Source organism: Falco cherrug, chromosome 8 (genome assembly GCF_023634085.1).
Source record: "Falco cherrug isolate bFalChe1 chromosome 8, bFalChe1.pri, whole genome shotgun sequence".
Taxonomy (NCBI): domain Eukaryota; kingdom Metazoa; phylum Chordata; class Aves; order Falconiformes; family Falconidae; genus Falco; species Falco cherrug.
The window spans coordinates 44,103,727-44,128,701 of record NC_073704.1 but is presented as its reverse complement, the minus strand read 5'-3'; the positions used below and the strand labels follow the sequence as shown (position 1 = coordinate 44,128,701).

At 53.0% G+C, this 24,975-nt stretch overlaps 2 protein-coding genes across 22 annotated transcripts in view; both read left to right on the top strand.

Moving 5' to 3' along the window:
• Window positions 1-596: 596 nt before the first annotated feature.
• On the top strand, window positions 597-14,866 carry SLC4A9 (solute carrier family 4 member 9). Its single transcript, XM_055718440.1, has 20 exons — window positions 597-892; window positions 2,707-2,867; window positions 3,083-3,232; window positions 3,370-3,431; window positions 3,508-3,665; window positions 5,487-5,574; window positions 5,869-6,023; window positions 6,649-6,765; window positions 6,979-7,153; window positions 7,435-7,568; window positions 7,683-7,954; window positions 8,631-8,686; window positions 8,783-8,965; window positions 9,079-9,192; window positions 9,831-9,992; window positions 10,172-10,350; window positions 10,601-10,673; window positions 13,081-13,149; window positions 14,034-14,207; window positions 14,630-14,866. The coding sequence occupies exons 1-20, from the start codon at window positions 597-599 to the stop codon at window positions 14,864-14,866; spliced, it is 3,015 nt and encodes a 1,004-aa protein (XP_055574415.1).
• A 1,014-nt stretch (window positions 14,867-15,880) lies between these two features.
• ANKHD1 (ankyrin repeat and KH domain containing 1) overlaps window positions 15,881-24,975 on the top strand; it is a 117,130-nt gene continuing 108,035 nt past the window's right edge. For 13 of the 21 annotated variants that reach the window (XM_055719552.1, XM_055719540.1, XM_055719542.1 and 10 more), the window contains exon 1: window positions 15,886-16,256. In XM_055719552.1, the coding sequence (XP_055575527.1) occupies window positions 15,981-16,256 (276 nt within the window). In that variant the 5' untranslated portion in view covers window positions 15,886-15,980. Of the gene's footprint in view, window positions 16,257-24,975 lie in introns of all 21 variants that reach the window. The other 8 variants (XM_055719555.1, XM_055719551.1, XM_055719549.1 and 5 more) reach the window with 2 other exon arrangements.

Sequence of the window (24,975 nt, the reverse complement as noted above, 5' to 3'; positions counted from 1 at the left end):
TCTGCTCGTCTGCCACAGCCCACGAGGGGCCCTCCGCACACTGGGATGGCTGCAGCCCGGATGCACTCCCAGCCCTTGCCATGAGCCCCAGCAGCAGCAGCCCTGTATTGCCCCACTCTGGATTTCCTCAGCAGTGACACATCCTTCCCCAGTGTACACCCCCACAACCCATTTCCTAGAAAGAGCTGCCACTGGTCCGTACCACCCCTCCTTGCCATGGGCACAGATAACCTGGCACAGGCATCAATGCTGCCACCAGCTATCCGTTTGGCTTTGCTGTCCCCTTGCCAAAGCCTTGTGGGGTGCAGGAGAGCTTGGGAACACACTTCTCCCCCAAGAGCACCAGTGCAGCTTTGTCCACGTGGGTCACTAGGAGGCATGTTGGTGCCCTGGTCTCTGGCCCAGGTGGGCTGCCAGAGGTGATGCAGAAGCCAGCTGCACTGGGACCTGTGGGGTTGGCCCCAGTGTTTTGAGATCATTGTTTTGGGCTTAGCTCGCATGTATTGGTTTCTGACCAGTTTAACCTGGTTCACAGCTTTTATAAGGTGTGGGATGAGTGGGGTCCTGCGAGTGTCAGCAGCTCTGGAGGGGAGCCCATGCCTGTGACTGCCGGTGCTGGTGGCCATGACAGCCACAAGCCTGGAGCGGCCAGTGTGGCTCTCCAGATGACAGACACCCACCCACTGCCCAGATCAGAGGGCTGCAACCCTGAAGCTCCCTACCAGGCTTTTGGCTGCAGCATCTTCCCCTCCAGCATGGCCCCTGTGGCTAAGCAAGTCAGCGCTGCTCTGCAGATGGAGGAGATGGGGGACACCAGCCGCCCACTGCTCTTCATCCAGCTCAACCAGCTCCTCAGTACCCCAGCAGGGCTGGAGTGGAGAGAGACAGCCAGGTAGGCACGCCTGCAGTGGCCAAGTTGCTGGGCAATGCTTTGGGAAGCCCAGCCTTCAAAAGCCCAGCTCTGATGGAGCCCACAGCATCTCCCAAGGCTGGTGGTCTCTCAACCTCAGCCCCAAAGCAGGGCTGCTTGCTGCCTTCTGCCCCCTTCAGTGCCCGCACTGCTTCTGCCCAATTAAGGTGACTAGTTTCATGGGAGAGGGCAAGGTGTCAGCAGTGGCTTTGCACAGTCACAGCACTCTTGCTTCTGCTCCTGCTTTTGCTGCTTCTCCAAGGCTCCAACAGCTGCGCTGGGGCTGGGACAATGCTTTGATGCTCCCCAAATCCAGCTGTCGGGCACGTCTCAAGAGGCGGCCAGGTGAGTATGTGAGGGCAGGCTTGGCTGAGGACAATGGGGCCCAACAGAGAGGAGCTGGGACCAGCTGGTGCTGGAGTAGGGCAGGAGTGCGGCTGGGATATCTCCACACACCACACTGCCCCTCTGCAGCTTGGCAGGGGCACAGGGCCATGTGCCATGGGGGTTTGGGGGCAGTGATTGGTCTGCCCATGGGTCAGAGGGTCGCAAAGCTGCTGGGCTGTGGCTGTGATGGCTCTCCCCAGCACCCAGCCCTCTTCTCCCAGGTATAGCTGCCCATCAGTGGGAGCCTGCTTTGCCAGGGCACGCTCCTACTGTACAGCATGCTTAGCCACCCTGCAGCAGTGTGCCCATCCGTGGTGAGAAAGGGAAGCTCTGACTCTGCCTGGCATGAAAACATTTGGCATGGCCTGAGTGTGGCAGACAGCTCAGGACACTTCTATTTTGACTGCAGCAAGTGCTGTTAATGGCAGGGTAACCCCCAGTCCCAGCACCGCATGGGGATGGGTGGGTTGGGAGCAGCCCTGTGGAGAAGGGCTGGGGGATATCGGTGGGTGACAGATGGGACGTGAGCCAGCAATGTGCGCTCACAGCCCAGAAAGCCAAGCGTCTCCTGGGCTGCATCACCAGCATTGTGGCCAGCAAGGTGAGAGCAGGGATGTTACCCCTCTGCTCCGTTCTGGCAAGACCTGCCAGAGTGCTGCATCCAGCTCTGGGGCCCCCAGCACAAGACAGACACGGATCTGTCAGAGCGGGGCGGCAGCGGGAGGTGCAAAGAAATGGCCTGGGGTGTGGAAGAGCTCTGCCGCGGGGACAGGCTGGGGGAGTTGGGGGCATTCAGCCTGGAGGAGGCTCTGGGGAGGCTGTACTGAGGCTTTTCGGTGTATAAAGGGGGCTTATAAGAAAGACAGAGACTTTTTACCAGGGCCTGTCATGACAGAACAAGGGGCGATGGTTTTGAAACTGGATGGGGACAGGGCAAGATTGGACATAAGGAAGAAATGTTTTCTGATGGGGGTGCTGAGACACTGAAACAGGTTGCCCAGAGCAGCTGTGGATGCCCCATCATTGGAAGGGTTCAGGGTCAGGTTGGATGGGGCTCTGAGCAACCTGACCTAGTGGAAGATGTCCCTGCCCACCGCAGCGGGGGTTGGACTGGATAGTCTGTGAAGGTCCTTTCCAACACAAACATTCTGTGATCCCATGACTGGTGAAATCCCCCTGATCAGATCAGAGTGAGTTGTAGGTCAGCAGTAATGGGGATGTGACTGCTGAGGCTGCCCATCTGCCCCTGCTCTGTGAGCCCACTGCAGCCCTCTCTAGATCCCACCAAACACCTCCCTGAGTGTGCCAGCCTCATGCCAAGCTCAGAGCTGGACCCAACTCCCACTCCTACTGCTTGGCATGGGGCATGGAACTACCCTGCCACTGACCCTGCACATCTCCCTGGGCAGATGGATAAAGTTCGAGGAGAAGGTGGAGGATGGTGGGGAGCGGTGGAGTGCACCCCATATCCCAGTCCTCCCCCTGCACAGCCTCTTCCAGCTGAGAACATGCCTGCAGGAGGGGAAAATGCTCCTGGATCTGGAAGCCCCAACTTTCAAGGAAATAATTGGTAAATGGGGAATGGACAGGTCACCTCCTGGGACTGGCCGGTCACCAGAGAGGGACCAGACCACCAGGAAGTTCCTGTATAAAAGCACTGATGCACGATAGCTGCGTGCCTGGCGTGGCTGTCTGCTGCTCCAGCGAAGCAGGCTTTTCCCTGGGCAGCGCCCTACCAGGCAGCAGACTGGGGGGACTTAGGGTGGTCCCCCATCCCTGTTGCAGACAAGGTACTTTCCGGGCAGCCTGAAGAAACAGAGCTGCAGCCTGAGCTGAGGGAGCGCCTGGCAGACCTCCTGCTCCGCCAGCCACGGCATCAGCCCACCAAATCCCTTCTGTGGCTCATCCATGAGCTTATCCTCTCTCCCTGCCGAGGTAGGCATGGTGCCTGGCCATGGGTGGCAACACGGCTGTCCCACTGGGCATCCCTCTGCTGCCACCAGCCTGTGGTGATACCCACACTGGCTGTTCGCTTGCATATGTGTTTTGCTGTTTGTTCCCTTTCATTGCAGGGAAGGCCAAAAGCTGGTCTGAGCCTGGAGCCCAGCTCTCCAAAACACCTCTTAAGGAGCAGGTAAGGCAGGACAGAGCTGGGCTGAGAGCAGTTGTTGCACCTGAACTGCCCAGCTGCTGCATCACTCTCCTTTCAGCTGAGAAACCAATTTAAGAAGAAGGTCCCACCGGGGGCTGAGGTAGCCCATGTTGTTGTTGGTGAAGTTGAATTCCTGGAGAAGCCCTTCACCGCCTTCATCCGCCTCAGACAAGGGGTGGGTCTCGGCTCGCTGGCCGAAGTTGCTCTCCCCAGCAGGTAAACAAAGCATGGCTGATGGCCCTGTACCTCACTTCATTCCTGTCTCTCTGCTCGGCACAAGGCTTTGCTTGGCAAAAGCAAAGGCTACAGCACCCAATGCCACTGCAGTCCCAGAACCCTAGCTCACTGCTTTCCCCCGGCTTTTCCTAGCTCCTCATGAGCATCCTGGGATGGGCTGAGAGTGAAGCATCTGTTGGGCAGCCCTGGGGGGAACATCACCTGGGTTATCCCCACCTGAGCTCTGTGTTCACTTTCCTCCTTAGGAGGGTCTGGATGCTCTCCGTTTACTGCCTGGGAATATGGGGGATCATGGCTGGGAAGGATAGCAGGAAGAGGTTTGCAGCAACCTCTTGCCCTCCTGCTGCCTGCGGGTGCTCTACTGAGCCGTGAAGTAGCCCTTGTGGCACTGCTGGTAACGGAGGAAAGGAGCAGGGCAGGAGGTGTTTCTCCACAGTTGAGGAATGCATCACCTGATGCGGTAAGGGGAAATGGTCAGTGTGCCCCTTGAACCAGGGACTTAGGAAGTGTGTGGAGGAGGCAGGCAGGGATCAGGAGGGACATTGCCACCTCCTGGTCACTGCCCAGAGTACGCGTCCTCCAGGAACTGAGTGGAGCAGGGAGGGCATCCATCCACCTCTTGCTCTCTGCTTGGTGGGAGATGGGTGGCAGGTCCCCTAGGAGCCCCCACGACTCTCGAAGGGCTCACAATAACCCCTTGCCCTGCATTTTCATTCCCCAAAACAGGACAGGAAGGAAAGCTTGTCCCTACCTATCCTTTTGCCTGTGGTGGTGCCATCCCCTTTGCTGGCCACCGTGGGCTGTCCTGTGGGTACAGCCACTGTCTTGGGGCTATCTCCTACCCAGGTCATCTCTAGGATCTTAAGGTTGTCCCATTGCCTTGATGAAGGTGCCTGAGTGAAAGCTACTGTCACCTCCCAACCCCTTGGAGCAGGCTCCAGGAAGACTCCAGCACTGATGCCTTATGTCAGGGCTGCGGCAGGTTCTGTCAAGCCACTTTGAGCCCCACTCATGCTGTCAAGGCGTTTTCCTACCCCCTCTCTGGAGGTTTGTTCAGGGTACGATCACTGGAACCACTCTGCAGACTCAGAGTACCAGGACTATAACTATTTTTGCCAGTTTTGGAAAGGAGTGGAGGGCTCAGTTAAATATTTGGATGGACTGTCCCTCTGGAGACATTATTTTGCAGCACCCTCTGAGGTGTGGGATTTTAGTCATATTTCTGCAAGGACTCTAGGCCCTTTTTCCAGTCTCCTCCCATGTCCCCATAGTCCTATCAAACCTCCTGTCCATGCAGCTGGCAAGCTCTCCTTCCTGACGGTAACACAACTGCATTCTGCCTGTGAGCAACATTCCCATGAGCGCGACACTACAAACGGCACCAGTCAAGACCCTGACACTACAGACAGCCCCATACTAAAGCTCAGCCCCACAAACACCCCAGTCCCAGAGCCTGACCCCATAGACATCCCCAGCTGAGGATGTATCCTTCTCTGCCCCAAGGACTTGTCCCTCCCCACCCCGAGCCCAGGTTTCTGCAGACCCTGTGATCCAGATGGGGGTCCTGGCGTCCCATGGTCTTCTGTGGTGTTTCCATGCAGTGGGCAGCAGGCATGTCTTGCCTTCTGCCCCTGAGCCCCACTTATGGTAGCCACCTAGGCCACCTTAGGAAGGCAGCAGCCCCACAAGCCCGCCTAGCTGCTGTCCCCAGCATCCCTGCAGCATCATGGTCTCCCCTGGAGAAGGAACGTCCCCCAGCAAAGAGAGGGCTGCTCAGGAGATGCACTGTCTTGCCCACAGGTTCCTCTTCATTCTTTTGGGTCCCCAAACCAAAGTGAAAGCCTACCATGAGGTTGGCAGAGCCATGGCCACGCTGCTGATGGATGAGGTGAGCCTGGTGCAGTGCCCATGGATGGAATGGGTCTGAGGTGAGACCTAGGCTGAAGACACCGGAGCTCCTCTCCTCTGCAGGCTGCAGTGAGGGAGGGAGAGTATGGGGCAAGCTGGTGGCTTCCCTTGCCCAGGATGAGAAACAAAGTTTGGGGTGGGTGTGTAGGATGCAGGTGGACTGTTGCACTGAAGTGGATGGGTGTATTTCTCAGTGATGACTGCAGGCTGGGAGGAAAGCTCTGAGTGGCTGAATGCAGGGGCGTGGTGGCTAAACTGCAGCACCTTCCCATAGCTCTTCCAAAGGGTTGCCCAGCAGGCTGAGCACCGAGAGGACCTCATTGCAGGGATGGAGGCATTCTTGGATGAGTTGACTGTGCTTCCTCCCAGGAAATGGGACCCCAGCACCAGAATTCCTCCACCGAGCTGTCTGCCATCTCCATACAGGAGGTAGGCTGGAGGCAGGGCACCCACAGCCTCTGCCAGACCATCTGCAGGGTCCCAGGTAGAGACCTCTGCCTGTGACATTCAAATCTCCATCTCCATGGGGATGAAGCCACCCAGGAATTGACCTTTGCCAGTAAGGTCCTTCCAGCCAAACCCCTCTACTGCTCTAGCCAATGGCCACAGCTCTGGTCCCCACTGCTATTAGTCTTGCTGTTCTACTTGGCAGGGGATGGCAAAACCACTCTGTGCTGGTTTTCGGGCAGAAGCTGCTGGGAATGCTAGGTTTCGCACTTGCATGCAAAACTCATCCTCTGAGCAGGATACCTCCAGCACTCCCCAGCTCCTCCACCAAAACCAGTCCCACTAGGGCTGGCTGGCTTGGAGGACACCATGGTTGGGTTGGAAGGGACTTTTGAAGGTCATATAGTCCAACCCCCCATCTCTCTTCCTCCTGATCTTTTTCCTCCTCCTCCTTAAAAGGGAAAACATGAGGTCCCCTCAGCTCTGCTTGCACCCCTGACCCATGTCCACTCTCCATCCTTCCTGTCCCCTCACAGCATCCCCTAGACACAGCTGGGTCCTGAGGGTTCCAACCTGAAGCCTGTTGTCTCTCTCTGCTCTGCCACAGGACCACCGTGCACCCACCAGACTGGCAGTCTCATAGCAATGGGGACATGGCAGCAGCTGGGGACAGAACTGGCCTGGGGGACCTATGTCCCAGGGAGGAGCTGGAGAGGACAGGCAGGTGTGTGCCTGGAAGGAATGAGGGCGGTGGGAGGTGTAGCGGGATGCCACATTTGGGGCAGGCACTGGCTCTACCCAGCACATGGGGCCACCACATCCAAACCACTCTGGGCTGGTGTCTCCCAGGGCAGGGACCATCCCTTGTCTTGCAGCTGTCTTGAGGGGCCATGGGTGGCTGGGGGGGCTGCTCTGAGATCTCCCTCTGCTGCCCCAGGCTTTTTGGGGGGCTGCTGCAAGACATCCGGAGGAAGGCGCCATGGTATGGCAGTGACTTCACTGATGCACTTCATCCCCAGTGCCTCTCAGCAGTGCTCTACATCTACCTGGCGACTGTCACCAATGCCATCACCTTCGGGGGCATGCTGGGGGACGCGACTGCCAACATGCAGGTCAGTATGGCCATGGGGTTCCCTGCACTAACCCCACTCCGTCCACAGGTTTCCTGGATGCTTACCTCCCACCTGTGCCTGGGGAGCCAGCCTGAGCATCACCTGAATCCTGCATCCTTTCCTGGCCTCTGTGGTCTCTGAGCGCTGACTTAGCACCCTGCAGTGCAGGGAGGTGCAGGCACCTGCCTGCAGCTATGCCACTTTAGGGGACAGGCCTAGGACCCCCCATCCCTGCCACCCCATCCCTGCCTGGTGCCTGACACCCCTCCCCTGAATTTCAGGGGGTGCTGGAGAGCTTCCTGGGTACAGCCTTTGCTGGCTCCATTTTCTGCCTCTTTTCTGGCCAGCCCCTGACCATCCTCAGCAGCACCGGCCCTGTGCTGGTATTCGAGCGCCTCCTCTTCTCCTTCAGCCGGTAAGTGACCTGCCAGGGATGGTTCCTCAGGCCAGTGTCCCCTGGCCAGGGCACAGGCCATCATCATGCCAGATGGATGTTATCATTGAGGCTTTGGGTCACCCTTCCCACCAGGGACCACAGCCTGGACTACCTGGAGTTTCGCCTCTGGATTGGGCTCTGGGTGGCCTTTTTTGGTGTGGTCTTGGTGGCCACCGAGGCCAGCCATCTGGTGCAGTACTTCACCCGTTTCACCGAGGAAGGCTTCTGTGCTCTCATCAGCTTGATATTCATCTATGACTCCCTGAAGAAGATGCTGAGCCTGGCAGATGCCTTCCCCATCAACTGGCAGTACCGGCTGGACAACGTTACCTTCTACAGCTGTGTCTGCAACTTGTCCATCCCTGGTAAGCCCAGGCAGCTGCAGGGCTGGTGAGGAGCAGTTGGCTGACACCATGGGACCCTGCCACCCAGTTAGATGGGGGAAGGTGCTGGAGGAGGCTGCTCAATCCCATACTTGCCTGCCTGACCACATCAGCACCGTCCTCCACTCCCCTCCATGCAGTCAGTCCCTCGGTGCCTGCCTCCTGGCACTGCTAAGGCACTGGGCAGGGCAGCACTGGGAGCAAAGGAGAGACTTAGTCCATCTCCCATGGCTCTGGGATGGGGGGTGCCAGCAGCTGGAGATGGGTACCTGGGTGGGTTTGTGCTGCTGTTTCTAGCCCAGTCTGTAAATCACAGGGTGTTTCCTGGGGCCTGAAGATGTATCCACACTGATCCTGCAAATGGGACCCATACCATGTACCAAAAGCATCAGTGTTGGGCACAGCCTGGGCTGATTGCACCCCTAAGTAGCTGGTGCTTCAGCCAAGTTCTTCACAGGGGCATCCCTTGTTGGTGCTCCCTGGGCATGAGCTGGTGCTGGGGCCTCAGGGGTCCCATGGGGCCCCATCTAGTACCCTGAGCCCTTGGGGAGAGCCTGGGGAGCAACTCCAATGGCAATGCAGTCCCAGTCATCCCTGATGGAGTGTTCCCATGGTGCTGTCACACTGACATCCCGCCCCCCCCTCCATCCCCCTGCAGGTCACAGCTCTGCAAGGAACGACACGCTGACCCCCTTGCCCCTGGCCCACCAGCAGGTATATCCCCTGCTCCCAAGCAGGCAGGTGAGGGAGTGGGGTGTGTGCAAGGTGTCTGTGTATGACCCCTCCTTGCTGCCTGTTCTGTCCCTGCAGCCTCCTGCTGTCCCAGCTGGACTGAGTAGAACCCAGTGCCTGGGTCAAGGCGGGCATCTCCTGGGGACCAGCTGCCAGTATGTGCCCGATGTCACCCTTGTCTCCTTTCTGCTCTTCGGGGGCACTTTCCTCTCCTGCACTGTGCTCAAACACTTCAGGAGCAGCCGCTACTTCCCTGTGGGGGTGAGCATCCTTTGGCCGGCTTGGTGGTGTGGGGATGGCTCCTGGTGCTGTGACGCAGGGGTGCTCCTGGGGCAGCCCCCGACCAGCCCAGGCCAAGCCCTCTCTATTTGCAGGTGCGAAAGCTGGTGAGTGACTTTGCCGTCATCCTGGCCATCCTCACCTCCTGCACTGTTGACACTGCTCTGGGCCTGGAGACCCCCAAGCTCCTCGTCCCCAGTGAGCTGAAGGTGCTGTTGGGGTGGGCATGGTGCTGTCAGGGAGTGTGTCTGTGCCCCTCACAGTGGCCATCCCACCATGCTTCTGCTGTCCTTCCCACTGCCAGGTCCGGCCATATGGGGATGTGGGCTGTGCCCCAGCAAACAAGAAGGGGTTGAGCCGCAGCCGATCCGACGCCCTGTAAATAACCTGGCCCAGTCCCAGACTAACCACATCATGGTACAGCTCATGCTGCAGTGAGAGCCATAGGCTCAAGTATGGGCTTGGGTCCCCGCCCTGGGTGTGGTGTGGAGCTGGCAGCACCTCAGAGCAGCCCGTGCTTGCTGCTGTCTCCTTGGGCTTGCCATCATCAACACCCAGCGCCACCTCTTTCACCCACTCCCACGGACATGTGCCTAGCTCCTGGCTTGTGGTAGCCAGGACAACCCGCTGCTCCACCACAGCTGGGGTATTATAGGGGTGGGCTGGTGGGTCGCACTGCCCAGGAGCATCCCCAGCATAAAAGAGGATCCTCTTCCTCTCCCCTGGTGAGCACCCCTGGGTGTCAGCAGGGCTCCAGCTTAGGCACCTGAGGCTAGTCCCATCACCGAGCTGTGCCTCAGACCCCACAGGTGGGTGGCAGCTGCCATGACCCTTCTACTCTCCACAGCCCACAAACCCAGCACGGGGCTGGATCATCTTTCCCTTTGGAGCCAATCCATGGTGGGTCTGCCTGGTGTCCGCGGTGCCTGCCGTCCTTGTCACCATCCTCATTTTCATGGACCAGCAGATCACAGCCATCATCCTTAACCGCAGGGAGTACAAGCTGCAGGTGAGTGGGGGACAGGGGATGGGCAGGACCCAGGTCCTGGCTGGACCCTGTGGGCCAGGGGGCAGTCAGGGGAGGCAGCATGCTGAATTGGCCAGCAAGGTGGGCAGACCTCACTGCCACCCCTCTGATGCTCCCAGGGAGACGGCCTGCCCCCAGCCCTGCTGCCTCTCCTGTTGCAGAAAGGAGCAGGCTTTCACCTGGACCTCCTCTGTGTCTCCCTCCTGATGGCCATTACCTCTGCCACTGGCCTCCCCTGGTATGTCTCGACCACCGTCATCTCCCTGGCGCACATGGAGAGCCTGAGGAAGGAGAGTGCAAGCTCAGCCCCTGGCGAATACCCCAAGTTCCTGGGCATCAGGTACGCAATGAGCCTAGAGCCCACTCTGGGGCACCCCTGCCCATGGCTGTGGAGACAGGGAACAGGGACATGCCTGTACTGGCCAGCAGACCCAGCTTTGGGCTGCTTGTGTCTCCCTGGGGATGCCACTGGTCCCCATGGCCATCAAGGCTGAAAAGAGCAGAGATCCTGGGAGCCGGGAGGGCTGGTGTGGGTTGCAGGTTCCCGAGGGAACCTGGGGCACCCATGACACCTGTGCTGCTGCCTGCAGGGAGCAGAGGCTTACTGGCCTGGCTGTCTTCACTCTGACAGGGGTTTCCATCTTCATGGCACCCATTCTTAAGGTAGGGAGCCTGGCTGCTGGGTCTGACCTCTTTTCAAAGGCAGGGGGTGGCTTAATCCTGCAAGACTGGGGGGGGGGGGGGTCCTAACCTGCCATCCCTCATCCCATCAATCCACCACAGGAAGCTTGGCTGGCAGGTAGGGAGCTGTGAGCTATGTGGGGAGGGTCTGGGCAAAGGGTTTGGCTTGAATGCCACAGGACAGCTGGCACACCAGCACACTGTTGCCCCGTGTCAGCTGGCCAGCCTCCCTATAGGCATCAGGGTCCCCTTTGGTCCCCAAACAGGCCCTCCTGCTACCCCACACACTGCTATATGGGGGGCTGAGCCTGGCTGGTGTTGGTTTTCACCTGCTGCTGCTGCCACATTAGGCAAAGCTACCCCCAGTGCACCCTGGCCACACATCGATTATGTGCTAGCAGATGGGAGGTCCCTTCTCCATCTTTGTCCTCATCTCTGAGGATGTAAAGCCTTGTAAAGCCTTTGGTACGATCCCCCACAACATTCTTACCTCCAAACTGGAAAGATATGGGATTGGTGGATAGACTGTTAGATGGGTCAGGAATAGGCTGGATGGCTGCGTCCAAAGAGTTATTAGTTAGCAACTCAATGTCCAAGTGGAAACCAGTAACAAGTGCTTTCCCTCAAGGGTCCCTACTGGGATCAATAGTATTTAATATCTTCATCAACGACGCAGACAATGGCATCCAGTGTACCCTCAGCACATTTGCAGATGACACCAAGCTGAGTGGTGCGGTTCACATGCTTGAGGGAAGTGATGCCACCCGGGGGACCTTGGAGGACATGGGCCCATGTGAACCTCATGAGATTCAACAAGGCCAGGTGCAAGGTCTGGCAGCTGGGTGGGTGCAACCCCCGGTGTATCAATACAGGCTGGGGTGTGAAGGGTTTGGGAGCAGCCCTGTGGAGAAGGGCTGGGGGATATCGGTGGGTGACAGATGGGACGTGAGCCAGCAATGTGCGCTCACAGCCCAGAAAGCCAAGCGTCTCCTGGGCTGCATCACCAGCATTGTGGCCAGCAAGGTGAGAGCGGGGATGTTACCCCTCTGCTCCGTTCTGGCAAGACCTGCCAGAGTGCTGCATCCAGCTCTGGGGCCCCCAGCACAAGACAGACACGGATCTGTCAGAGCGGGGCGGCAGCGGGAGGTGCAAAGAAATGGCCTGGGGTGTGGAAGAGCTCTGCCGCGGGGACAGGCTGGGGGAGTTGGGGGCATTCAGCCTGGAGGAGGCTCTGGGGAGGCTGTACTGAGGCTTTTCGGTGTATAAAGGGGGCTTATAAGAAAGACAGAGACTTTTTACCAGGGCCTGTCATGACAGAACAAGGGGCGATGGTTTTGAAACTGGATGGGGACAGGGCAAGATTGGACATAAGGAAGAAATGTTTTCTGATGGGGGTGCTGAGACACTGAAACAGGTTGCCCAGAGCAGCTGTGGATGCCCCATCATTGGAAGGGTTCAAGGTCAGGTTGGATGGGGCTCTGAGCAACCTGACCTAGTGGAAGATGTCCCTGCCCACCGCAGCGGGGGTTGGACTGGATAGTCTGTGAAGGTCCTTTCCAACACAACCCTTCTGTGATTTCGTGGTGGAGAAACTGGATACTGAACCCAGCTGGTCCTCCCTGTCCCTTCACAGTGGGTGGTAACGTATAGGGCCACGAGGGGTGTCTGCAGGCTTTGGTAGCCTCCCCAGGTCAACTCCTCTTGCCTCCCCAGCCTGAGGATGTCTGGCTCTGTCCTTCATGCAAGGACCCATCTCACCTTTCAACCCTCTATGCCACACCTGCCCCAGGACTTGCAGTTAACTCCCACTTTGGGCGTCTGGATCAATGTTTCCTCTCAAACAGCCCTTGCATGGTCCTGGGGAAGCCCGCCCAGCCCCGCGCAGTCTCTCCTTGTGGAATCTATGGGGAATAGCAAGTGACCCCCATCTCCCTCCTTGCCTGCCCCGGGGCTCAAGAGAAAACCAAACCATGCTGAGCAACACAGAATGCAGGAGCCAGTTAAGTGTTGCAGAGGAGGTAAAAAGGAAAATGTTCTGGGGTGGCAGGCCGCCCCCAGATTCTGAACCATAAGTCGTATCTCCATGTGGCTTGGCATCATGTTCTCCATCTTCAGCCTGGACTGCTCCCACCATGTGCTGGAAAACAGGACAAGGAACTCAATGCATGTTTCCTCTCTTTGAAGACAGTGATGTCCCCACACAAGCAGCATAGCCAGGAGCATGTCTGGGTTTTGAAGCCCTTGAAGCTGTAAGACAAGCAAATAGCCATTAAATTAAACTGGAAATGAAGGGAGCAAATGCTGCGGCCACGTGTGCAGGCTTTTGTAAAGAAAAGGATGTTTAGTGGGGAATCACGCCCTGCTGACCACTTGCCCTGCTGTTTTGCAGTACATCCCAATGCCAGTGCTGTATGGGGTCTTTCTGCACATGGGGGTGGAAGCACTGAATAGCATTCAGGTGAGCAGGGGCTGTACCAAGGGTGCTGGTGGGGGTTGTTTTGTGGTTATGGGGATTTGCTCAATACCAGCTTTTACTGAGCAGCAGAGACTGGATTTTATCTCTGCACGATGTGGAGCTTGGCAGGGGTCTGTCCCCTGCCAGGCCCAGGACAAGGAGGGGCAGAGAGACCTTTACGGGGCAGAGGAAAGGGAAAGGGAGGTGTCTGGGATTCTGAGGAGCATGAGCAACTTCTGCACTGATGGATCAGATGGTTTGGGAGAGGTGGAGGGACCAGTGGATAACCCAGACTTGCTCTCAAATCCACAGGGATGCCCCTGTCTGGGAGCTGGGATCTGCTGGTCGTTTGGTCCTGGCACTGCTGCCAATGTGCCAGCTCTGTTCCTCTCCTGAGACACCCACGGAGGGGGAAAAAAAATCTCCACTCCAGAAATATCTAGCCCTTTTTTTTCTCTCTAAACAGTACATTTTCCTTGCAATTACCTTGCTCTGAATGACAGACTGGGAAACCCCCTCCTTCCCCTCCCTTTGCTTGGGGAATCCTGGGTTGTGCTCTGGCAAAGGCAGAAGCCATTTCCTGCATGCATGGAGGGGAATCAAAGGGTTGTAATTAACCCTTTAAGACCAGCTTGAGTTCTTTCTAGATGTCTGCCTGGAAAGCAATCCCCTGGCCTGGGGTGATGATGGTACCAGGGCCCCTGGTCTTGCAGACAAAACTCACTTGCCCAGGCGTCATGCTGGTGTCCAGCATGGATGGCAGGAGGGCTGAAATGCAAAGACAATGATGAAAACCCATCCTGCCAGACCCAGTCCCAACAGAGAGGTGGGTGAGAGCTGCCTGAAAGCTGGAGGTGTGTGACACACATGCCATGCTCTTGCTACAGCTCACAGACCGCGTACGGCTGCTCCTGATGCCAGCCAAACACCAGCCGGACCTTGCCTACCTCCGCCATGTGCCCCTGCGCCGGGTGCACCTCTTCACCATCATCCAGCTGCTGTGCCTGGCCCTGCTCTGGGTCCTCAAGTCCACCGTGGCTGCTATTATTTTCCCAGTGATGGTACAACATCCCTTCTAATTGGGTAGCACTGCTTTGGTGCTGGGCTGGGTGCTACCCACATGTGCCCTAGGCATTGCTGGAGCCCCAACGCTCACCTTGGCCAAGGGGTGCAGGAGCCGCCCTGGATGGGGGCACACACCCCTGGCAGGTGGTGGATGTGGGTGCTCAGACCCCCAAGGGCTGGTGGGGACCCTGCAGGGCCACAACATGGCTTTACCACCAGGCTTCACCTCCCAGGCTGGGGCTGGCAGAGTGGTCACTGCTTCACATTATATCGGTATCATCCTCTGGGACAAAGCCCCCAAAAGTGACATGCCACCTACGTGGAATTCACCAGGGGGACAGAGAGGCTGGGACAGGGACCACACTGCCTGTGCCCCAGCCACTGTGTGATGCTGATTCACACTTTGCTCTGGCCCCAGCTGCTGGCGCTGGTGGGGATCCGGAAGGGGTTGGAGCGCATCTTCTCCCTGCATGACCTGAGCTGGCTGGACAGCCTTCTGCCCGAATCAACCAGGAAGGAGGCAAAGAGAGGACAACCCAGGGAGCAGGAGGAGGAAAGCAATGGTGAGGAGGTAGGTGATGTCCTGGGCACTACGCTCTTTTGCAGCTGTCCACGGCGTTTCTGTGGTGTGGGGGCTGAGCTTGGCCCAAGCTAAGACTAAGCCTGGCTAGGGCTGAGCTGCATGGTGGCCGCAGTCGGCAGCACAGTGGCAGCAGGGCTGGGAGCGCCGCCAGTCTCACCCTCCCTTTACTTCTCCCTCCAGTCTGAGTTGATGCATCGCCGGGAACAGGGCCCAACACCTGCAGGAGTTACGATCACAGAGGGGACGATCACAGAGGGGACGTGGGGCAGCACTACAGACCCTCAGCACGGCCCAGCATGGAAGGGGCCCTCGGCCACCAGCCAGGCCAACCCCCGCCACGGGCAGGGGCATCTCACACTCGGACCGGCTGCTCGAGGCTCCGTTTAGCCCATCCCTGAAGACGGACGGGGACATGACAGGCCCGGCCGCGGCCGCGACTCGTGGCAATAAAGGGCGCCGGGCCCCGCGCCGGCAGAGGCCACGTGGCCGCGCCAGTGTCGTCACGGCGGGCGGGGCGGCGCGGGGCGCAGAGTGACGGCGTGCCCAGCCTATGGCGGCCCGCGCTAGCCATCGGAGGGCGGAAAAGGGGGTTGGCAGCCGTTCGCCTTGATGGGCAGCGCCCGGCTCCAATCGCCGCTCGGGACAGGCGGGCGTATGGCGGTCTCTCGCGGTGACGGAGTCCTTCAGAGGGGTTCGGAGGAGAGGCGGGAGCCAGGGAACGGCAGCAGCCAACCGAGCGGCGCCAGGCGCCGTGTGTCGTGAGCGATGTGCCTTTCGACCAATCGGAACTCGTGGAAACCGGATTCGCTTTGACCGACAGCCCGCTCGCTTCATCGGTGCCCGCAGCCCTGGCGAGGTGCATGACTGACGTTCCAGGCGACCAGTCATCTGCCGGGCAGTTCAGGAAGCGGGGCTGAGGGAACCGGGCGGGGCTGCGAGCTCAAACCGCCTCGCCGTGCGCTCTCAGGGCAGCATGCTGGGAGCGCGTGACGCACCGCTGAGTGGCGGGCCCTGCGCCCAATAGCGCGCCGCCGTCGGCTGGGCTCGCCCAATGGGTACGGGCGGAGCGGCGGGTGGGCGGCGCGGAGTCCGCGGCCGGGTAGGGTGTGAGAAGTTAGTGGCGCTGCTGCGGTGCTGTGAGGGGACGGTGGGGCTCTGCGAGCGGCGGCGGCCCCGGATCAGCGCGATGCTCACAGACGGCACCGCCGCCCCCGTCGGCGACGAGGAGATCGACTCGGTCGCTCCCCGCGCGCCGCCCGCTGCCGACCCGCCGGCCGCGGCCGGGCCCTCCCCGCTGGGCTTGCGGGCCGTGCGCCTCTTCGGGGAGGCCGGGCCCGGCGGGCCGGGAGGCCCCGGCGTGCCCGCGGCCGGCGAGGCCGCCCTCGACTTCAAACTGGCGGCCGCCGTGCTGCGGAGCGGGGGCGGTGGCGGCTCCGGCAGCGACGAGGACGAGGTGTCCGAGGTGAGCGATCCCGCCGGCGGGCCCGGCCCGCCCCTCCGCCGCTTCCTGACAGGCCTGGCCGGCGGCCGGGGCCGGCGCCCGCCCTCCCGTTCGCCGCGCTGGGCCCGCCGCTGTCAGCTGAGCGCTCGGCGCCGCCCCGACCGGGCACGGGGGTCGCAGGCCGCACCACACCTCTCTTCCCCCCGCCCCGCGCCGGCCCGGGCCTCCCCGCCGCCATGGGCGTGAGCGGCCGCACCGGAGCCGCGGGGGCGGGGTCCCGGCGGGCCCCGCACTGGCAGGGCGGCCCAGGGCCCTTCTGCTGAGGCCGGGAGGCGGGAGGGGGTCTCGGCACCGACACGCCTCCCGGCGGCCCCCGGGGAAAGAGGGCCGGGCCCCCTGCCCGCGCTCTCCCGGGGCCGACGGGCCCTCTGTTCGCCGCCTCTCTGCGTGAGGGGGGTGGGGGAGACATACCTCTCGTGCTGCTGCCTCCTGACCTCGAGGAGTGCTTCCCACTTGGAACCAGGTTCGCAGAGGGAGGTGAGGTCCTCCGCCCAGCGGAGAACAAAGTAAAGCCTCCGGCCGCTGGTATTGCTGCTGTGGGGTCGGTAGGAAGGAGATGAGATTCCCAAACTGCTAAATTCTTCTCTCGCACACATACATATATACACATGCGTGCGTGCACTTTTATGCAGTAGAACTATTTCTTATCGACAAAATGGAGATGGAGGTGTCTTCCTTTGATCTGCTAAACTTGCAGAGAATTTTAAGGGAAGGGTGTGGGGGAGGAGCTGGAGCCTTGTCCGAATTCAAATACAGTGCTGTTGGGCCTGCAAACTTGGATCTAATACTGCTCCATGTAGCCTAGGGAGAGAAGATAAATGAAGGCTCTTATCTGTCACTGCTGCCCACTCATCTTACACCAATGGGTGAATATTACTTCTTTCGCTGCCTCTTTTAGAAAGAAGACTTGAGATCACAGCTGCCATTGTGGCCCTTATGTAGTCTTCATGGAAAGCAGGAGACAGTGCTAGCACTTGCAAGCTTGTTGTGTTTTCAGTGTTTTGTACTTCTGTGTGCTTCTGCAGGAGGAAGAAGATGGTAGCCAAGGCAATGCATACCGTTTTTTCTTTGGGGGCCAGGACTGGGTATTTTGGTATGTGTCCACGTTTCATCTGAAGAACTGGAGGGAGTGGAGCCTGCATTCGTCCTCCTGTGTCAAAATTTTTAACCTTCCTTTGATGACGTTCTTTTGTCCAGCCCTCCTGGAACCTGAACTGACAAGTCTTAGCAGAGTAAAAAAGTGAATTGACGCAGACCCACATGTGCACTTTGTGGGTTTTTGTGTGGTCACAAAGTGTGTGGGTCAGGCGCTTTGCCTGGGACCACCTAACCTACATTAAAAATTGTATTAACAGCAGGACATTAAACTAAAAATTAAATGATCAGACAGATGAGTGCTTTAGTGTGAAAGTTCCTTGTGAGATCAGTATCCTGAACATCGGATGGTATGAGATTATGTGTTCAAGTATGTACCTGTTTTGGGGAGCTGGAAGGCCTACTGTAGATGGAATAGGGTGCAAGTAATTAATGAGTTTCTGCTCTCTAGGATGTCTTTTATGTCACATTTTGATCTGTCTTTGAAGATACAAAGCAGTAGTTACAGAACCTGGGGAGTGGGCTGTGTCAGAGTGTTTGTGGCTTTTTAGGAGGTGAGCAGAGGTCTGCTTTGAAAGCTTCTCTCTCCTGAACTCACCCCGTTACTTAAAGCATGTGAAGATTGAACAGCAAAGGTATTTACGAAGCACTGTATTGGTCTTTTGACTAATGGCAAGTATTAAGAAAGCTTATTCTAAAGAATGTCTGGGAGGTTGGCATTGAGGTCAAAAAAGTAAAGGTTCCCAGACAGTTGTTAAAGCAAAATTACTTGTGTGAAAAACTTGGGAAAAGCTTTCTTATTTAAAGTATGTAGTAGTAGTAATAATAATGCTAACAATAAAAATTTGGAATTAAAACACTTGGAGATTTCCAGAACACAGTAGAGGAGTTGGGCTAATCTTGAAGCTAAAATTGCCTGGGGAGCTCTGTCTTATGTTTCTGGTTGTGGAGCATAACCTGGGGAAGAAGCATGGGTGGGAAGGCTATGCCTTGCCTCTGTGCTGCCTTACTGCACTATGGGGTATGTCTGGGAGGATCGAGAGTGAATTTTTTTTCCATTTTTTTTTTTAAATTTGTGTGTATGAGAACTAAAGAAGCACCTGTTGTCAGTGTTTTGTTGTTTTTTAACAACAGTTAAACTCCTGGGATGGAACATTGCAAATCTTGAACAGCACTGCTTTGAAAACCCAGTGACTGTTTGGACTGTGGTCTTGTGTCATGAGTCACTGATTTGGGTGTATGCCTTCAGCTATTACCAGTGAGTGGAATTAGTGAGAAGTAGAAGGAAGAATTAAATAAAGTATTTGCCATGCTGCCTTGATCTGTACTCTTTTCTCTACTTTTGAAATCATAAAAATAGTGGTACAATATTCTGTAGGTTCTGCTGTGTGTCTGCAGCAGTATTTAGGTATCCTTGTATTAGTCTGAGTTTATTATGCTAAAATAATTGGATTAGTCAAAATGGCAAATTAAGTAGAACAGAAAATCATCAGAGAAGCGCAGGACAAAGTGTATGATTAAATATTTATCTACAGAATTAAAAGAGCAGTATATTTTAGCTTAACTTTTTAAAAAATATATTGCATTTCTTACATGAGATCTTCCAGTATTTTACAGTGGGAGTACTGTCCCCATTTTACAGGTGAAGACAGTGAAGAGTACATGCTGCATTTATCCTGTCGTGCAGAACTGGGAGTGAAATCAAAGCTTTCTGGTTTCCTAGCTCAGTGCCCACTTAATGGTAATCACCAGGCTGCTTGTTGGAAAAGCAGGGTCTGAAGTTGATCCTGTGTAAATGAGTTATCAGGTCTGCAAGGTGAAATTTAAATGCAGCTGTACAGAATATTTTCTAGAATTACCAGTTAACATTATCACATGCGAATAGAAACAGTTGCAAGCTGAAGCATGCCTTTGGGCATGGAGGGGTGAAGCCAGGAGGCTTTGTGTTGTTTCTGTGTAAAACAGTGTGGAAGCCATGCGTTCAGAGAAATTTTTGCCACTAGTTGCAGTCTGAGAGATGAGGTGTTTTTGACCTTGGTGTAAGTAGTTGCATGGTTGCCTTTTAAACTTGGTGAGGATTTGGACACATGCTGCAACTTTAGAGTGAGATTTTGGTGTAATTTTAAGTATGTTACTACCACTCTTTGTGAATTTTTCTGGCACTTAAAGTGGTGCCAAAGGCATGAGTATTAAATAGCCTCCTCCATACTAGTTGTGAAGCCTGTAGGTCAAGGTGAAGGCATGCTGGCAGGGCAGTGATTAATAGTGCATGTATGTGATGTGCATAGGGTCCTTGGTGGCTGAGGGCTTCTGGCCACAGAGCATGCAATTTCTTAACAAAAACTTGTGGTGGAAAACTGGGCTGTAGAAATAGAGTTGAAGCAAGTGATAAATATGGCAGTGTTAGTGCTCACAGGATTGTGTGGTTTGCTGATCTGTTGTAAATCAAGTAGGAGAAGCCAGCTGTGCTGACAAAAGTACCAGAGGATCCTGGAGCTCAGTTCAGTAAGTGGCTTTTGGTGGTGAGCATATGAATGTAGCAAGTCTCTTGTGTTCTGTAATACCAGGGTTTGGAGGCCTTCAATGGTAACTGGAGCTCACCCACCCCTTGGCTATGGAGTCAGCTCAGCTCTCAGCTTCCCTTTCCAGAGCAGGCTGCCTGCCTCCACCAGCTTGCCTTACTTAAGCCTGTACCTATTGCATAAGCCTCTGGGGATATTTACATAAAGCATAATTAAAAATCAGACATAACCTACCTCCTACAATGAGTAGAATTAATAGTCGAATGGCATGCATTCCAGATCAGTTCAGTACTAGGAGATTTTATCTGAGGCTTAATCTTTTGTTTTTGACCTGCCCCAAATCTGAGGTCTTAATTTTTAAACTGGGTTTTGAATTCAGAGTAAATACTTGGGTAGTTTGTTTTAAATTGGTGATGTTGTCTATTAAAGTTGTTACTGTGTTAGTGAATCTTCTTACCATGGCACTGCTTCTTAAATGGCATATACAATTATCTTTGGCTTCTTAGGCTAATTTAATAATCTAATGCTTATGCATTTTAATTTTCTGTATTATATTTGAAATAATGTTAATAGCAACATTTTCTTGACCATAAGGAATAAAACTCAAAGTTGATGCAAAACCAGGTAAATAATATTAGGCAGAAAAGTCTTTTCTCTGGAAAATTTAAGTTTTAGTTCAGAAGTTGATGTTTTTCTTATTTTGGCTAGCCCTTTTGAAGCTGAAAGTAAGAGAGAGGTGGAGCCAAATGGAAAATTATCTTCAAAAATTATTGACCAATTAGAAAACATTGAAGGATAATGGGTTCACATTTCTAGAAGTATTGAGATGATGCTTAAGGATGCAGAGAGCTGGTTAGTAGGGTGTTTGTTCATTCCCAGCCTGATTAGGCCTCTTATTCTTGTAAAAATCTCGTTAGGTATCTCAGTAACTTTGAAAGCCTAGCCTGTGGTAGCCAAAAACCATCTGTCTAGTTATGGTTAATAGTTACTATTCAAGAACACTTTAAAATGAACTGATTTCTAAAGTTTCTTGCAGAACTCCAGTTTCCCTTCAGTGCAGCTTGACCCAGTTGAGTACATGACCTAAAATAAATGTTAGCAGCCATTTTCTAGTGATAGGTGTAGAAAGTAAAGATGTGAAATATTATTGTATAATTATATAAATATGCAGTGCAACCCCTTGGTAAGGAGAGATTTAACAAATATAGCAGAACATCTATATTTAGTTACAAATTTGCACATAGGTTTTACCAGTCAACTAGTAACAGTTGGGGGAGGGGGGAAGTGTTCCTTTGAGCATTAGTGCAAGGCAAGACTACAGCTGGTGAATCATGAGTTCTTGTTTTTTATTGGGGCTACCCAGCTGCTCTGCTGTGGGCTTGATGTTGGGATGCTCTCCTCCCTCATCTCAGAGGACCCTGAAATACAGCTGTAAGGACAGCTGGATGATGCTGTGGGAACTTTGTCCTGTGCTTAGAGCTTAAACCATCCCTGTGACATTTATTTAAAAGAAGGGTAGGTGTGGAGGTAAGAGGAATATAAAGGCACATCTTTTTCTGTGCATGCATATGGCCTGGCTTTTTAAAACTGAGAGTAACGACATTATTGAATTGGCATGCCTATTGAAGGAGTTCAGAACTAGGGTATAGACCCTGCAGGTGAGGAGGCTGCATAGCTTTGATCTTAATAGGTCATTTTGAGTTCTTGTAACATATGAAGATTCCTTAGAAGTATTAAGCTGTTGTTGGAGGGTCATAGTGACTTTTGGATTTAAAACAGAGGCAAGTCTGACTTTTATGGATAAAGGAACCGTTATTAGATTTGTTTCCCACTTAAAACCTCATTAATAGACAGCTGCTGTATTTTTTCCCTCTTGACAACTAGCTTTCCCTTTTTGTTGTGAAGGTGCACAGGTTTCATTTTGCGTATTTTTTGAGGAATGCTGAGCAAGTGAAATTTATGGAAATACTTCCTATCACAGGATAATGTCTTCCTTTTACTCTTGCAACTCATTACTTAAGAATATTTTCCTAGGTAACATTGATTATTTTAATGTCTTCATAAAATACTAGAAAATTTTCCTAATTTTTGTGGTGTTCTGCATCTTCTGTTCAAATGTGTATCGAAAACACTTACTACCATAAGATGTAAAAGACTTGGTCCTGCGCTGGATCCTGTGACTTCTTCATTGCTTTTTGTGGGATGAGACCACTCACTCATTTTTGCCTTTTACTTTTAATAGGGAGTCATGCATGTTGTTTTCCGAATTTCTTTTAATCTTTAGCTCTTCCAAAGCGTCTCAGAATCTGAAGGAAAAGTGTCCCTGACTGAGGGGGTTGCTCATTGTTGAGTTACTGTGTTTGTCAGAATGCTGGTGGTAAGTGAGAAGGACTGTGTGTGTGACTGGCTCTTCTGACCAGGGGAGGTTTTGAAAATTACCTAACTGTATACCTGTCCTGCAGGAAAAATTATTCCCTGTTTGTCAAGTGAAAAAATGGATGTTTTACTGGCTAATGTAAGGTGGGCCAGCTGAGGATCACCTCTCTGGTTGTTTAAACATCTCATGGGCATTAAGTTTCAGTTAGGTCCATAACTTATTGTCACTTGCTTTCAGTAAAAAAATAGAGATTACTAATTAATGAAGATTTTCTTCTAGGAGAATTCCCAGCTCTGTTGACCTCTTCCTGCTCCAAAATCATGAATAAAACTAATGGTGTCGCATGGTGGGTGGGTAGTATATCAGTCATATTTCAAATCAAGGGAAAACAGGAGATCAGCTTTTAGGGCTGAGTGGTCTACTTCTGTTCTGTGTTCCTCCATCATGGTGTCTTCAGAGAGTCACCTAGTCAGAGCATGTGTTCATCCACATCATCATAAGGTAACTGAGCGAAGAGGGAGTCTATGAAGTGAATGCTTAACATTTAGGATTTGTTAAGGTAAACTCAATACCTTATATACATGTACATCTTCTGGTTCTTTTTCTAAAATTAAATAATTTAAAGCCCTTTCACTGCTACAACTTGAGTTTTCAGTGGGTCATACTTTAGATGGGGATCTCTGCTGTGTTATTCATTATGATAGCTTCTTTTAAATGGCTAACTGATGGATCAGTAGATTATTGTTTCTGCTGGTTTTGCAGTAGTAGAGTATCCTTAAACCTGTTTATACAGGCCTTGAAAAAATAGTTACCTTTCCACTAGCCTCAGCTCTGAGACTAGCAAAAAGCCCAGTATGATTTTCAGTTTGATGTAAGTTTCCAGATAACTTAAAGTCAGTTAGTCACTTTAAATGTGAGGTGCCTTTCTGTCTGAAATGTGTAGTTTGGCCTGGGAACAGATTATTGAATTTTTAGACTGGGCTATGTTCATCATATCCACTTGTATGGTTTTGGTTTGTTTTTTTAATTGCGGTGTCCCTTTGGATTTGCAAGAGATCTTAAAAGGTCATTCCCAAGAAGGTGGCTTAGAATACTTTGTCTTGGATGGGTGTGAGCTTTTGCATCGGCAAACAAATGCATTTATTCATCTTCTGTTTTGAAGTTTCCTTCACTTCAGTTTAATGCTTGGGATTTAATACTTGACCGAAGATCCCAGCCTGAAAGCCCTGGCAAAATTAATGCAGCAATTATATTTTACATTCTAATAAATAAGAATGTTGTTACACCTGCTGTTTCATGGTTTGAGATGAGGAAAGAAGAGGTGCAGGATTATTAGATAGAAAAAATAGGGGGCAGAAGGGAATCTTAAAGCACGTAAAGGAGATAGAGCACTGAAAATTTATAATTTAGAGTGGGCGGAGATAGAATACGTGAAAATAAGGAGTGCTTTGTGTAATTGCTATTTTAGTAAGGTTTGCTGGTCTCCATTCAATGGTTTTCTTCAGTATGAAGACTGTACATACAAAGAACAGGCACTTGATTTACTGGGATTCATGTGAATTTTGGATATACTTAGATTGTCAGTTCCAGTTCTGTAAATGGCAGCTCCTTGCTGCAAAAGATTCTTTTGTACATCAGGAAAACTTGGTCATAGTTATTTTTGTTTACCAGACATTGAATATGTGATGGCTGTAGTCTGGTTTTTAACAGGTTGGTTGTTTTGGTTTGGGTTTTTTTCAGTAGTGACTGAAATAAATAATGCTTTCTTTTCTGCTATACAGAGAAACTTTTTTTATGTTGCCAGCCTCTTGACCCAAGAGGACTCACCCTGTGTGTTCTGTGACTTAGGTTTTTTTGAGGGTTAACTAGGGTTGCAGTTATATCTTGGGTTTACTGTTGTGGAACAGTGTTTTAATAAAAATGAATTGGAGATTTCTTGTTTGTAGAAGAACCATAAATCAAACAGCTCTGTCCAGAGGTGTGTGATAAGGTGTAGTTTTTAGTATTCAAAATTACTTAAATTGGTTATAAGGATATCTAGTGACAGGTGATTGCTTAAGAGAGAAATTAGGTAAGTGGTTAAATTTACTTGAACCATTTGACAGACGCTTGCTCATGAATGCCTGCTTATGCATTTAATGCAAGAAAATTGAAAACCCAGGATTAACAATCTCTGGCATAGAAGAGTAGTCTCATAAAACAATAAACCAGAACTAATGTTTTATCTGCATGTTTCAAATATTAGACATGATTTTGAGAAATGACTAGTGATTTGAGCTGCCAGGCTTGAGAACCTTTGATGGGGCAAGACTGAGCAGAGAGGAGCTGCTGTACAAATGTCAGGCCTCTCTTCCTGCCAGTTGTCTCACCCATCATTTTAGTCGGCTTAAGTTAATGCTGAGATGGGTTTATGTGTGTGCTAACACATCAAGAACATATGGCACAGTTTTATACACAAAAGTCAGACTTCTGGACTGCACTGTGTGGATGAGAGGCATTTTCCTTGTCTCTGGTGTCAAAGCATAGAGTTGTGTCCATCTTTATTTGCATTGTGTCTATAGCAGCATTTGCAAAATGAACCTGTGTTTTGAAATTAACTTACTACGGCCCAGATCCTATAGTTGCTTGTTTCATTATCTGATAACTGCTTAATGTATATTGGAGTAAAGGCTGGCCTTTAGGTAAT

What these genes read in the sequence shown, in the direction of transcription:
- SLC4A9 (XM_055718440.1), top strand. Translation starts at nt 597, where the DNA reads ATGCCTGTGACTGCCGGTGCTGGTGGCCATGACAGCCACAAGCCTGGA. An exon ending in AACTTTCAAGGAAATAATTG is followed by an intron (nt 2,868 to 3,082) that starts GTAAATGGGGAA and finishes TCCCTGTTGCAG; the next exon opens with ACAAGGTACTTTCCGGGCAG. An exon ending in ACGCGACTGCCAACATGCAG is followed by an intron (nt 7,154 to 7,434) that starts GTCAGTATGGCC and finishes CCTGAATTTCAG; the next exon opens with GGGGTGCTGGAGAGCTTCCT.